This window comes from Gymnoscopelus microlampas, assembly GCF_963454915.1.
Source record: "Gymnoscopelus microlampas genome assembly, chromosome: 7".
NCBI classification, from domain to species: domain Eukaryota; kingdom Metazoa; phylum Chordata; class Actinopteri; order Myctophiformes; family Myctophidae; genus Gymnoscopelus; species Gymnoscopelus microlampas.
The window spans coordinates 39569839-39583531 of record NC_139944.1 but is presented as its reverse complement, the minus strand read 5'-3'; the positions used below and the strand labels follow the sequence as shown (position 1 = coordinate 39583531).

Genomic DNA, 13693 nt, shown 5'->3' with positions numbered 1-13693 from the left:
AATGGCCACCACATCGGATTAAAAATGCTTTTTATTGAACAATACGAAATAAACAGGTACGTTTGAGGGGCAGCACATAATTGTAACATCAATGGCCATGGGTTTTGCACTTTATATTTGAAATATGAACGTTTATGTAGATGTACGGGCCAAAAATAAATAAAGTGCAAACACTATTTTGAAGATCATCCATGACTGTCATGACAGATGACCGTCTTGGCTACGCTCCTGTCATCGCGAGAGTGTTTAAATCGATGATCGATCTTCCGCTTTTGCGTTGCTGCTGGCTGCTGCCATTCAGTTAATAATAATACAGTAGTATATTATAACAATAGTATTTACTATAAATAATAATAGTCACTGAAGACAAATGGCCAAAGAAATAGAACTCACAGCTCTCAGGACATGGGAGGATTTCTTCCCCGGTGCGGATAGGTTCGCCAAACCTGATGTGAAAGACTTGGGGAAATGGAACAACAGAGTTGTCAACAACCTGCTGTACTATCAGACTAACTATTTATTAATGGCCATCGTTGTGTTCCTTATAGTTGGGTAAGTGTGACAAACTGTGCTGCATGCGCACGATGCGCTTGTTGCTTATTAGTAAGTATGATCATTTGTAACTTCTCACTGCGTGCCATAGCTCTGGTCCATAGCGTTAGAAGGAGTTCTCCTCTATGTTACTACTCGACTGTAGTAAACGTAAAAAGATACACTTTCGCTAATCACCAAAACAAAGACGGGTTTAAGATGCTGAAAGCCTACTTTCTTAGTGCGAACACTCGGTGATTTTTTTTTTTTTTTTGCGAGAAAAGAAAATATTTCACCGGATGGAAAATGTTGTAGTTACTCCACTGCGCCCCCTACGGATCTGGTCAATGGATTCTTTCTATTGACAAGATCTGTAGGGGGCGCAGTGGATTAACGCATTATTTTTTCCATCCGGTGAAATATTTTCTTTTCTGGCCAAAAAGTGTATTTTAGACGTGAGGTTGGGGACTCCGAGTCCCATTTCCCATTAAGGAAAGAAGGCTTTCAACATCTTAAAACTGTCTTTGTTTTGGTGTGTAGCGAAAGTGTATTTTTTATTTTCACTACTGACGAGCCTGACGCGCAGCCTGCTTTTCCGGGTGTGTCCCGGGCAACGGCTCGAAAGTAACATAGCGTTAAGGGGAACTCCCTCTAACGCTATGACCAGAGATATGCGTGCCATGTCACGGTATTTGATATTTTCTGTTGTTGTCATAGCGTATGCACTCTAAGCATTATAGGTAGGCCTACTACACCATATTCGTGTATTACTATTTACTAGTATAATGCTTATAAACGTAGTTTGGCTTTTTAAAAGCTTGTCATGACGAAGCTGTGCAGCCAGTGATGGAAGAAGTACTCACATTTTGACTTTAAGTAAAAGTATTTATACATACCCTATTGTACAAGTCTGGTATTCAGAATTTACTTGAGTAAAAGTACAAAAGTATTGTCATACAAATGTACTTAAAGTACCAAAAGAAAAGTACTCATTATGCTGAAATCTTCCCTTTCATGTTTTCAAAATGTATAAACTCATTTGAAAATAGATTGATTGATTGATTGATTGATTGAATACTTTGCAGAAAAAAACACATGAAAGTACAGTTCAAATACAAGGTCAAATATAGCTGCAAGCAGCGATAATATGGGGCCAGGAGAGAGAAAGAGAAATGATAATTCCTTTAACAGGTCAGTTCATGAAAGTCCTTGCGGTCTTGTTTCCAATGAGGGCCTGTGAGCAATTAGGGGTTAAGAGTCTTGCTCAGGGACAAATTTCATCAACCAGGTCAACCAGAGCCTCTGGCTCCCTAGCCACTCAGCTATGGCCGACCCTGAGAGAGAGAGAGAGAGAGAGAGAGAGAGAGAGAGAGAGAGAGAGAGAGAGAGAGAGAGAGAGAGAGAGAGAGAGAGAGAGAGAGAGAGAGAGAGAGAGAGAGAGAGAGAGAGAGAGAGAGAGAGAGAGAGAGAGAGAGAGAGAGAGAGAGAGAGAGAGAGAGAGAGAGAGAGAGAGACGGAATAGATTGAAGAGACAGAGACATGGAAACGGAATCGATTGAAGATAGAAACGGAACAGATTGAAGCGACAGAGAGAGACATGGAAACGGAATAGATTGAAGAGAAAGACATGGAAACGGAATAGATTGAAGAGAGAGAGAGAGAGCCATGGAAACGGAATAGATTGAGTCATGTTTTTTGCAATTCAACTTAAATGAGTCTGCATCAAGTGAGGCTTGAACCGGCAACCTTGCGGTCATGAGGCACTCTTAGGTAGCTGCAACACTACCTATATTGCTATAGCTTTGTCCAGGCTGATGTTGTCTGTAGAAGATCATAAACTCTTGCATTCTGTCATGAACCAAGCCAACACTAAGACCACTCGTTCACAAACCATTTACAAATAGAGAAATTGTATATATCCTCGCAACCGAAAACAGTGAAAGCAGCCGATCTACAAGCTCAGAAACACGTTGCTATCTGAAAAGTTTTGAGATTGTAGATCGGCTAATTTCAGAATGAATATGTCATACATTGAAAAAACGTACTCTCAAATGAGCATTTCAGGTTATCTTTAACATTTGCACATGTATTCATTGATACAGTCATGTTGTTTGCAATTCAACTTAAATGAAGTCTACATCAAGTGAGGCTTGAACTGGCGACCTTGAGATTGTGAGGCACTTATTTAAGGGAGACACCATTGGACCAACAGACAGGGAACTGTGAAAAAGGAGATCACACAGATGATACAGTTTCACGCAAATAGCTGAAAAATCCTGGCTTTAAGTGTTTTTCAAACTGTTCAAAATTGTACATCTCCTTAGAACCAAAACTAGTAAAAGTAGCCGATCTACAAGCTCACAAACCATTAAAAGTTGTCAGATTGTACATCGGCTATTTTCACAATGAAGTATGTTATACATTGAAAAAACATACTCTCATTGCTATCTGAAAAGTTGTGAGATTGTAGATCAGCTGTATGTAAAAAACACTCAATTAAGTATTTCATGTTATCTTTAACAATTACAGATGTATTCATTGATAGTCATGTTGTGTGAAATGCAACTTAGATGAAGTCTGCACCAAGTGAGGCTTGAACTGGTGACCTTCAGGTTGTGGGGCACACATTTAAGCGAGAAGCCACCAACAGACAAGAACCTGTGAAAGGAGATCACACAGATGATACAGTTTCACGCAAATAGCTGAAAAATCCTGGGTTTAAGTGTTTTTCAAACTGCTCAAGATTGCGGACAATCTAAGGGCGGTGCTTACTGGTCAACGTGATAGATGTGTTCCTCATTAGTCAAGGCACATGTGTAAGCAGGTCTAATGGCTGTCGGCCAAACGAGGCATGACTTTTGCCTGTTTAAAGTTTCAATTTTCAAAAAATTGCTATAGCGCCCCCGTTTGACCAATTGGAGTAAGATTGGTTTCAGTGATATTTGGAATGGCCCTTTACATTTCTGCAAAGTTTCAAAGAATGGTAAGTCTGCATGTATGAGTTAGGGGCAGATGAATAATTGTCATAAAACTGCAATATTCATTGGCTCATTAAAGCTTCATTTTTTCACTTATGGAAGATATTTTGCAAACGTTTTTTGGTATAGGTCCAAAGTTCATGTGTAAAAAGTTTCGTGCAGATTACTCAAAAATCCCAGGAGGAGATAGGTTTTAACTGTTTTTCATATAATTCAAAATGGAGGGAGATCTAAAGGTCAGAGGTCAAAAGTCAGAGGGTGAAAGTTGTTCAGCATGAGGAGACGCATGTGTGCGTCGAAGTTTCATGGCTGTAGGTCAAATAGGGCATGAGTTGTACCTGTTCAAAGTTGGCATTTTTCAATTGAGTGCTATAGCGCCACCTTTTGACGAAAGATTGTGAGAATTATTTCTTGATCGTTTTTCATGACCATCTATCATATGGCCGAGTTTCATAAAAAGCGACTGCACGGTTCAGCCAGAACTGCCAAAAGTGGCAGAAGAAGAAACGGAAATAATGCGAATAACAATATGGGTCCATGCTGGAAGCCTGGCCCCATAACTAAATAGGATTAAAAAACCCAAAGGCTTGTTTCAATTGGGGCCCTTTAAAAAAAACAGAGTGGCCATTGTGGGGATCGAACCCACGACCTTGGCGTTATTAGCACCACGCTCTAACCAACTGAGCTAAACGGCCGATACAAGCTCGTTATGCATCATGGACTTGTAAATCGGCTATTTGGCCGGAATGTATATTGGGCTGAAGAGTGGTTCATGTATGTTGTGTAATAATAATCAAAATCTACAAGTAGATAAGTAACTAGTAACTAAAGTGCTCAAATAATTGTAGCCGAGTAACAGTACAATATTTGCCTTTGAAATGTAATGGAGTAGAAGTAAAAGTACTGAAAACTGTAGCCATAGTTCACATGACGCTCGTCTGACAGTCATGTTTCAGGGCTATGAAAAAATACTAAATACTCCAGTAAAGTAAAATACCTCAAATTTGTACTTAAGTACAGTACTTGAGTAAATGTACTTAGTTACTTTGTATATGGTAGGCCTATAACACCATATTCGTGTATTTACTAGTATAATGCTTATAAACGTAGTTTGGCTTTTTAAAAGCTTGTCATGATGAAGCTGTGACATAATGATATTGGTATACTAGGCCAATGAGGGTATGGTGAGGGAACAACAATATCTGGCCAATAATGTATGTCATGATTTAGTTGGCAATTTAACTGCCTTTCTCGTTTTTCACTTGAACACCTTTGGTGAGCAACTGTAGTAGGCTACGACCAAGTATAAATGAGGCTTTAGGCTAGAACCTTGGAAAACATGATCTAGATTTCTAATAATAGTGCCATTCTGGCCATTTGGCCGTGATGACATAGTGTTGGTATGAAAAGGCCTCATAAGCTCTGTCTCCAGTCAGCTGTTAATAGTGGTTCTCAAACTTTTTAATGTCAAGCCAATATATATATATATTTACATAGATATAGATATATATCCAGTGGCGTGCACAGACATTTTGAGGGGCAGGTGCTCAAGTAAATTATACTTTTTTTTGTTTACTTAGTCTGCTCTTTTTTCCCTCTACACCTATACCTCTTTGCCAAAAATAGCCGATCTACAATCCCACAACGCCTCGCAGCGCGAGGCGTTGTGGGCTTGTAGATCTGCTATTTTTGGCTAAAGTTCTCCTCAGAAAAGGGATGCTAGGTTTCGAGTGGTTATGGTAAAAAGAAAAATCATATCACATAAAGATTTGGCGGACCCCCTGTAGTAACTCTGAGGACCCCCTAGGGGTCCCGGACCCACTGTTGAAGACTTGTGTCATTAAAATGTCTGCTATTTTCACATAGCCGATAATATATAGGGTTAAACTGATTCTTTTCGTAGTAACATATTTAGCTGGGGACCCCCTGGAATCCGCTCAAGGACCCCTGGGGGTCCCCGGACCTCACTTTGAGAACCGTTTGAGAACCTCACTTTAAGCCGATAATGATAATGTGTAGTCTCTCTCTCTCTCTCTCTCTCTCTCTCTCTCTCTCTCTCTTTCTTTCTTTCTTTCTTTCTTTCTTTCTCTCTCTCTCTCTCTCTCTCTCTCTCTCTCTCTCTCTCTCTCTCTCTCTCTCTCTCTCTCTCTCTCTCTCTCTCTCACACACACACCATCTCATAATAATCATGTCCACATACAGCAATATTCTCCCAATATCAACACAGGCTGGGAAAATTACCCTATGACTTACTGTACATGATATTGGTTTGGACATGTGGAATGATGTTAATCTCTAAGAGACAGACAGTGACTCATTGGGTAATCATAGTCGTCTGATTGCAGTTGTGTTTTTGCACAAACAACTTTTAACCACTAGGGGATGCCAGTGACCACAGGGTAAAACGATTCTGTCTAAAAAGAAGCATTAAGCCCTGCTTTTATCTTGTGTCATCCATCCTGTTGCCCTGCAGGTTCCTGAACCCTTTGGGGATGTTCATGGGAATAGCCGTGGTGACAGGGGTCTTCCTGGGTTCAGTGTGGACCGGGGAGAATAAAGCCATGATCAAGAGCTTTAAGAGGCAGAACCCCGCAGCGTTCGTCTTTGCAGTGATGATAGCCAGCTATATGCTGATGTCTCTGCTCGGAGGTGTTATGGTCTTCATGTCAGGAATCACTTTCCCCCTGGCTAGTAAGTTACATTGAAATATTAAAAGTTTACATTTGTGCCAGCGGAAGAAAACTAGAAAAGAAAAAGAAAAAAACATGAGATATGCAACTTAGGGGGGAAAATGACACCTAATTTTAGAATTTAATTGCGGGAGTACATGTAGGCCTAAAACATGTTATTTTAGTTATTAGATCACTTAAAACTGTTACATTGCAATTTGAATTTTATCTTTATGATAATTATGTTCTAGTTTAGTTTTAAAGCTTTACACACTACATTTACACTTACAGGCACTCTTGTACCTGATAGATTGCCAGAAAAAGATGCAAAACAACAGTTAACATATGCTTCCTCATCTGTTCATGCATTTCAGTGATATTTGCTCATGCTTCACTTCGCCTTCGTAACATGAAGAATAAACTGGAGAACAAGATAGAGGGGGCGGGGCTGAAGAGGTCACCGATGGGCATCTTGCTGGAAGCTCTGGGACAGCAGGAAGAGAACTTCCAAAAAATCCAGAATTTACTGGAGGCAAAACTTAAGGAAGGATTGTGAATCACAAAGCCGTGTTAATACTTGGTTGCTTATTTGGGTTGTTGCGGCACACAACCAAATATAAATGAAGCATAACAAACACACATGTACACAATCCTGTTTTTGCCATAGGTCTTTGCCTCCATTTTGTTTTATTTGTTTGTTTTTAGGATAAAAAACAGAATTAACTTGAATTGTGTCCATACATGATTGTAGTTTCATCTCAACCTGTTTAATATGAAGCCTCTTAAAGCATATTATACATGCAAGTGCGTTCATGTGTGTGTTTGGCGAGGAGTAGCTGACAGCATTGTTGTGCAAAGGGTTTTCACATTACCTCAGGATGTTTGGCACCCCACCCAGAACTTGTTGGGGCACTTCTCTCAAGAACAGCAGTGACGAAGGCATCTCAATAGTGCCTCTCATCTTTGCTGTGCAGTTTCACTGTTACTATGCAGCAAGGAAACCATTCAAAAAAAGTGACTTAAACTGCTGAAAACATTTGTTTGGTGTACCTTCTGTAGTGTTTGTATTAAAAATATGAAGCGCAGTCTTGACTCAAGGGATTCAGGTCACTTCATTTAATTTGAATTATTGAATTGAATCTAACGTCCAGCTAAGCAGTATTGGGCTTTCTTTAAAATGTTTTTTTTTATTTATGCATACTGCTAATGTAATGTGAAAATGGTTTCTTTCTCTTTCCTTTTTTTTTAAAGAGGGTAACTGTGCTGAAAAAGTGTTTTAATGTAAATCATGCAATTGTCATGCAAAAGTGTTTAGTCTGTATGCAATCAGTCTCAGAAATTGCTTTCAGTGTTGCCAGTATTCGCTGAAGTCGTGAAACCAATCAGAACCATGCTGTTTGCAACAAAGATGAAAAGTGCACACTCAACACACAGCACTGCCAAGATACTCCAGGGACTGGCCTGTTTTTCAAGTCTACCCATTTGGATAATATGTTTCTCCTCATAAAATGTAACGGTTAACTACATAAATGAGTAGAAAACCAAATGCAAATAAAAGGAACCACACAAAATGAGCGTATTTTGTGTCGATCTGAGTTTGACATAGATTTATGATTTTTTTGTCCTTTCTGGGTCAGATCAAATGGTCATTGCGCAAATGTTTAAATAAAGACTTCAAAGGCATGTGAGGTCTTAACCAGTGTCGACGAATGAAGACTTCAAAGGGGCGTGAGGTCTTAACCTGTGTCTATCAGTATTCATCTTGCACCTGAGTGTTTTATCTTGACAGTGCCCCCACCCCCCTGGGTGATGGATTGACCAACTTTGCTCTCCACTCCACTTTGTCCCAACGCTAATCAGTAGGCTGCATTAGATTAGGGGTTCAAAAAAATGGTGAAAATAGCTGATCTACAAGCTCACAGTGCACTGTGAGCTTGTATATCTGCTACTTTCACTATTTCATTTTTTTTCTTTTTTGATTTCTGCAATTCAAAATGTTTGAAAAGATTTTATTTTGTGAACATTTAAAAAAAGAAAAAAAAGAAAAGAAACGGGGTCCCGAACCGCTGTTTGGGAACCACTGCATTAGATCACAGTGTGTGGAGAGCACGGTGATAGACTGGGTTCATCTGCAGTCGCTCTCCCCCGTACCCGAGTTAAGCCACTGTCAGCTACTTTTTGCCTTTCATATTGGATTCCATTTGAAATTGCACATAAATTGAGTGCATCTGGAGTATTCTATTGACACGGTTATTCACATCTAGGTGGTGGCAGATAGGAGAGGGGAAAAACATGCATTGAAGAATCATTGTCTTCTTGAAAGATGTGCCATTGTTGTTTAAAAGAGATTGACGCTGGAACTTTTTAAGGGATTCTTAAATGGTGGCTGGAACTTTTTAAGGGATTCTTAAATGGAAGGCTTTTGAAATAGAGATTAATTGAATTCCCAGTGGCAATGTTCTTTTTTCAGAAGTCAAAGTTTATCATTTTGGAATTAAGCCTTTTCAAGTACACTGGATGCATGAGGGAGAAAGCGAGGTCATCACCTGATGACCTTGACATATTCAGGTGTAAGTGCTCTCTCGGTGACACTGGTGTGGAGTTGCAGGGCTTTTCTCTCTGTGCTGCAGAGTCAAGTCTGTGAGGGGTACAGTGTATGCCCTTGTTCTTCCTCCCTCTCTCTCTGCAGCTGTTGTGTTGTTGGCAGGATCCTCACAAAACATGTGTGCGTCTGCTGGGGTGCAGCACAGCCAACAGTCATGTGCCTGTGGTGCATTCTCCTGAACAGATGTGGGATCCTGGCAAGGACGGATTTTTTTTACTGCACCATGTTCAAAAACAGCACTTATCTTCTGGTGCTGTTTTGCGAGAGTATAATATGCAGTGGTGGACAGTAATGAGATACGTTCACTTCAGTACTGTTCTTAAGTAGATTTCTTTTGTATCTGTACATTCTGAATTAACCGTTTAAGCCTTATTTAAAATAATATTGAAAATAGCCCATCTACACGCTCACAATAGATCGCAATGTGATGCATTTTGAGCTTGTAGATAGTCTATTTTCACTATTTTATTTTTAAAAGCATGTACTTTTGAATATTTAAGTATTTTCAAGAGCAAGTACTCCAGTACTTTAACTCAAATACAAATTTGACAGAGCAACTTTGACTTGTAGGAGAGTCATATTTGATCAAGAGTATCCATACTTTGACTTTGGTACTAGGGTCGAGTACATACAGTACTATCAGTCCACCACTGATAGTATGTAATGTTAAAACCACTGCTATTCCATACTGTACAATGAACACAAAACCATGTTCTTTTGCGTAAGCTGTTCAGTAAGAACACTGTGCTCTCCTCGCCATGATATGTGTTAGCTTTTGAATAATAACATCTGTCTCCTGTTTCCATTGTCTCAACAACGCGTCGGCATGAAATGGAGGGTAATCTAGCGTAATGCAACATACAAGTTCTGCTCGCTCAGGCACAGGCGAGCTGCCTGTGTGTGATCCATCGTGCTGGCGGCACGCTTGGCCTGCCCGAGAGTGGCTTTGGCTTCTGCGTAGCTAAGCTGGTTAACTAGCTTCATCACTCAAACAATCTGTCATTCTGATTCAGATCCGGTTGCAGGGGCCACTGCCACAGCTGACCGTGTAACTTCATTTCAAAGATATCAAAAAACAATTTCTGCTACTTTTCAAAGTAAGCTTTTAGATAATGTTGTACAATCTTTGAAAAGTTCACCTATATAATGACATGCCAAAAATAAGGACACCAGGTCGAAAGTGGTTACTCATGACCCGCAATGACCTCTGCAGTGTATTGCACTTGTATTGTATTGGTCTCTGTGGGAGCAATTTGACCAATACAGTTGAATACGCCTATATTGCGCTTTCATTATTTGGGGGAAGGTTATGCATAATAAAGGTGCACATGATCTGGCAAATAATCAGAAGCATTAGCTCCTTGAAATTAGATTTAGCTGATATCTTTTACCTGCATTCAGCTAAGCAGGAGTCATAATTGTGTGGGTTTGATTACATTATCTGCTCTCAAAATCTGGGGAGTTTGAGTTTGGTCTGTCTGTACTGTGTGTGTGTGTGGGGGGGGGGGGGGTGCACATAGACACCATTGTTTATGTAGTCGTATGTCAGCTGGAACAAACCTCCCCCCTGATGTCTGTGTGCAGCTGGTGTCCAGCAAAGAAGCAGAGACAGAAAGACAGCTGGATCTAAAACACCGTCTCTTTTACACCCTGGCTAACCTCAATGAGCTGCTGCCGACTCTCCTAGAGCAAGACCTCCCTGGGGTTCATTCAAGTTAGAGAGCTGCAATCCATAACTACAACCAATCTGTATGTTAGAGCAGTGGTTCTCAAAGTGGGGCCCAGGGACACCCAGGTTTTCTTGAGGGGGGTTCCATATGGACCCTTACAGGTCTGTAACTCTGAGTGTACAAATGGAACCAAATGGAGCCTTACATGTCCATTTGGTTACATTTGTAATCTGTCAGAGTTATGAGAGTCAGTCCTTGAAATTAAAATGTTTAAGAACCACTGTGTTAGAGTATGTTAATATAACTAACACAACTGCAGTGGTTGGATGTGGTCTCCCCGCCCTTCTGATAAGGTATTTATATCATGTGGTCAAGTAGGACCACTACTGGTTGACAAGAGGTATTGCATGAAACTCAAACGGAAATAACTTGCCTTCTCAAATGCGCTCTCTCCGTTATAGCTCAACAGTAAAAGTGACGTATCAAAGTTTTACAAATTAGCCATAACAGTCTTAACTGGTCAAATGTAACCTGCATGGAGGCTACTGCTGCAGGACAGAATGTAGGAAACACTCATGGCTGCTGAAAAATGTGTGTCAGCTGGGGAAGGAAGAGAAGTGGTGGGGGTGGGGGTCAAAGGTCGCAGGGTCATCTATGGAGGAGTGCAAGCCCAATAGATGTGTACAACAGACTTGCTTACATGGACGCCTACTGAGAGGATTGAGTGCCATAAATGCCGGAAGAAGGGGTTATTTGGTCAGAGTGGGGGTGTGTCAGGTTTTTAAGGACTGGTTAGGTAGGTTTATGGCTTAAGCAGACAGAGAACCAGCCTGGCTGACAACACTGGTGGGAAAGGACAGCAAAATGCCACAGGACACACAATTATTGCTGCAGAGGTGGTGTTCCTAAAGCAGCATTGCAGAGTTAGAAGACTAAAATAGCTTTTCTTCATAATTACACATCATCTGATCTGTATGAAAGACTAATTACCATTCCCCAGTCAAATATTAAATTGTGTACATTAAGATAAAGCCCAAAGATGACCCCCCCCCCCTGGCAGACTTTAATCCTCCTCTGTTCAAAGTAGATTATAAGTGTGAGACTGTCAAAAATCTACAAATGTGCAGTTTTAATGTTTACATTGGTAATTTAAGAAATCCACCATACATTTCCAATGAAAACACAAAAGTATTTCTTTTTCTTACAGTCATTAAATGTCTTCAGGTTAATTAGCCATTCTTGGAACCCTTTAAGTGGAGAAAAACATTGTACTTCCCTCGCAATAAACCCCATTTTACTAATTGAATTGGCTGATGGGGCATTCAATGACCTAGTGAAATGGATTGGGTTTAAAGCTCATGCTGGGATGAGATCCTTCCCTTCAGGCTAATCAGCCTCTTCCTCATTCTGCATTTCACTCTCAGACGTTTCCTTTCTGTGAATTTGCAATAATAAAATACACATGAAATGCAAATCAAACTGGCTCAAAATGTTTAGATCTTTTTTAATTCAAACAAATGCAATTATACAAATTACTAAGAACCAGCTTAACAAAAATTGATTGTTTGCTATATATTACATGCTTCTTTTTTTAAAAACATACGTTAAAAAGGCTCCAAAAAGATAGAACCAATCTATTTACAATATCAACATGTACAAATAGCTTCATTCTCTTGGGAGAAATTGAGAGCACCAGTCCATGGATACCAGCATGGGATGCTTGTCAAATAAAAGCTGGAATTTACTGTAATAATGACCAATGAGATGAGGCTTTAGAGTATTAAAATAAAACAACTGTTAAAGATATCAGAGCTGGTGACATGGGATATATACTTGAGTGGTGTTAGAAAGTAGTGTTTGGCAGTGAGCTGTATTTGAATTACTGTGACTGTGTTAAAGGCTGAATACGTTGCAAATTACTTGAATGACAAACAAATAATAGAAAAAGCAGTGCAGTTGTTCCAAACAATACTATGACCGATTTGGTTCAGGTGACTGCAGGATGTCTCAGCAGGTAGCCATCTTTCCACTCAAAAGAGTTCAGTCCTTCATTTTCTTTTTTTTTAATAGCGTCCTATCTGTTCTCAACAGGTCCTTCATTGTTACAGTGTTCACACACGAGTATAAGCAGGTTGAAGATGAGTCATACTTTGTTTATCGTGGCTCAGTATCCTGAATTTAGGGACGGTCCTAGTCCTTGGTCTTGTGAAGTCAGTGTGTGTTGAAGAGCACCAAATCGAAGAATGCAGGGATAAATTCAGGCGTGCGTGGTGGTCCCCCGTTCCCCTTTGGCAGTTCCGCACAGAGCACAGCAGCGTCTCTCAGGTGCAAGCCCAGTGCACGCAACACAAATGCCATCACCACACACACTCGCAATGGCGCAATCTGGAACATGCTGATGCCCTGTGGGGTGGGGTGGCGGTGGGGGTTAATTCAGAGAGCACCCAAGGATCCGAGTCAGTTTGGCAACTGCATGTACAGTAAGAGAACTAAAATGTAAAAAGACTTGGTTTCCCTTTATGGGTTGAAGTCCTCAGTTGTACAGTACTTCCTTGATTCTTTGGATCCTTTTCCAGAAAAACAGGTAAGTGCAGTCTAAGGCACGTTGTCCACATGTTAAAAGTAAAAAGTGTAAAAAAAAAAAACACATGGATGGCTGATCGACAACTAAACTATTGTTCCTGGCTTTGCACTCTCATGCCAACAAATCTGTTCCTCTGGGTCCAAGTCGCTGTTCGTTTGGCTGCTTAAGTGCGAGTCCATTTGGTTCACGTCAATGTAGGATCTGTAATAAACACGTACATGTTAGACCAGTGAACGTGAGCTGATGATGGCTCAATGCAAGCAAAGGAATATCATTGAATGGGAGTCCTTAAGGTCTTTACAAACCAAGTGAAAACAATTTGTCCAATGTTTTGCACGTTATAAAATAATAATCCATTACAGCATACACGCCAATTGAGACGTGACAATTTTCAGTGTTTCAGTCAATATGCTTGTAAGGAGCTCAATATCCTTGAATAACAGATGTGGAAAAACACATGGACAATTCAGACTTGATGTGCAAAGACCTTTAGAATTATTTAACCCTGGGTTGACAAAAACAGTATCATTTTAACCTCACAAAAGGAAGAAGGAAAGAAAACATTCAAGTTGCTGCTTCAGGTATTTTAGGCAGGTTTTTGTTAGTCACAGTCAGAAGGAGCGGTTAATCTTTCAGACAACAGATCAAACCCAGGA

General features: G+C 40.2%; 2 protein-coding genes across 7 annotated transcripts in view; one reads left to right on the top strand and one right to left on the bottom strand.

The window, feature by feature from the left end:
- Positions 1-265: 265 nt before the first annotated feature.
- Positions 266-7773, top strand: arl6ip5a (ADP-ribosylation factor-like 6 interacting protein 5a). The gene is made up of 3 exons (XM_084062480.1): positions 266-552; positions 5983-6200; positions 6553-7773. Exons 1-3 carry the CDS (start codon positions 371-373, stop codon positions 6732-6734), a joined length of 582 nt encoding a protein of 193 aa, XP_083918606.1. The 5' UTR covers positions 266-370; the 3' UTR covers positions 6735-7773.
- Positions 7774-11937: 4164 nt separating this feature from the next.
- The window catches only part of frmd4ba (FERM domain containing 4Ba), a gene marked incomplete at its 5' end in the record, with an annotated part of 60362 nt that continues 58606 nt past the window's right edge, over positions 11938-13693 (bottom strand). For all 6 annotated transcript variants that reach the window (XM_084062526.1, XM_084062521.1, XM_084062525.1 and 3 more), the window contains one exon: positions 11938-13238. Coding sequence is in view for 1 of the 6 variants with exons in the window: in XM_084062524.1 (XP_083918650.1) it covers positions 13121-13238 (118 nt within the window). The remainder of the gene's footprint in view (positions 13239-13693) is intronic.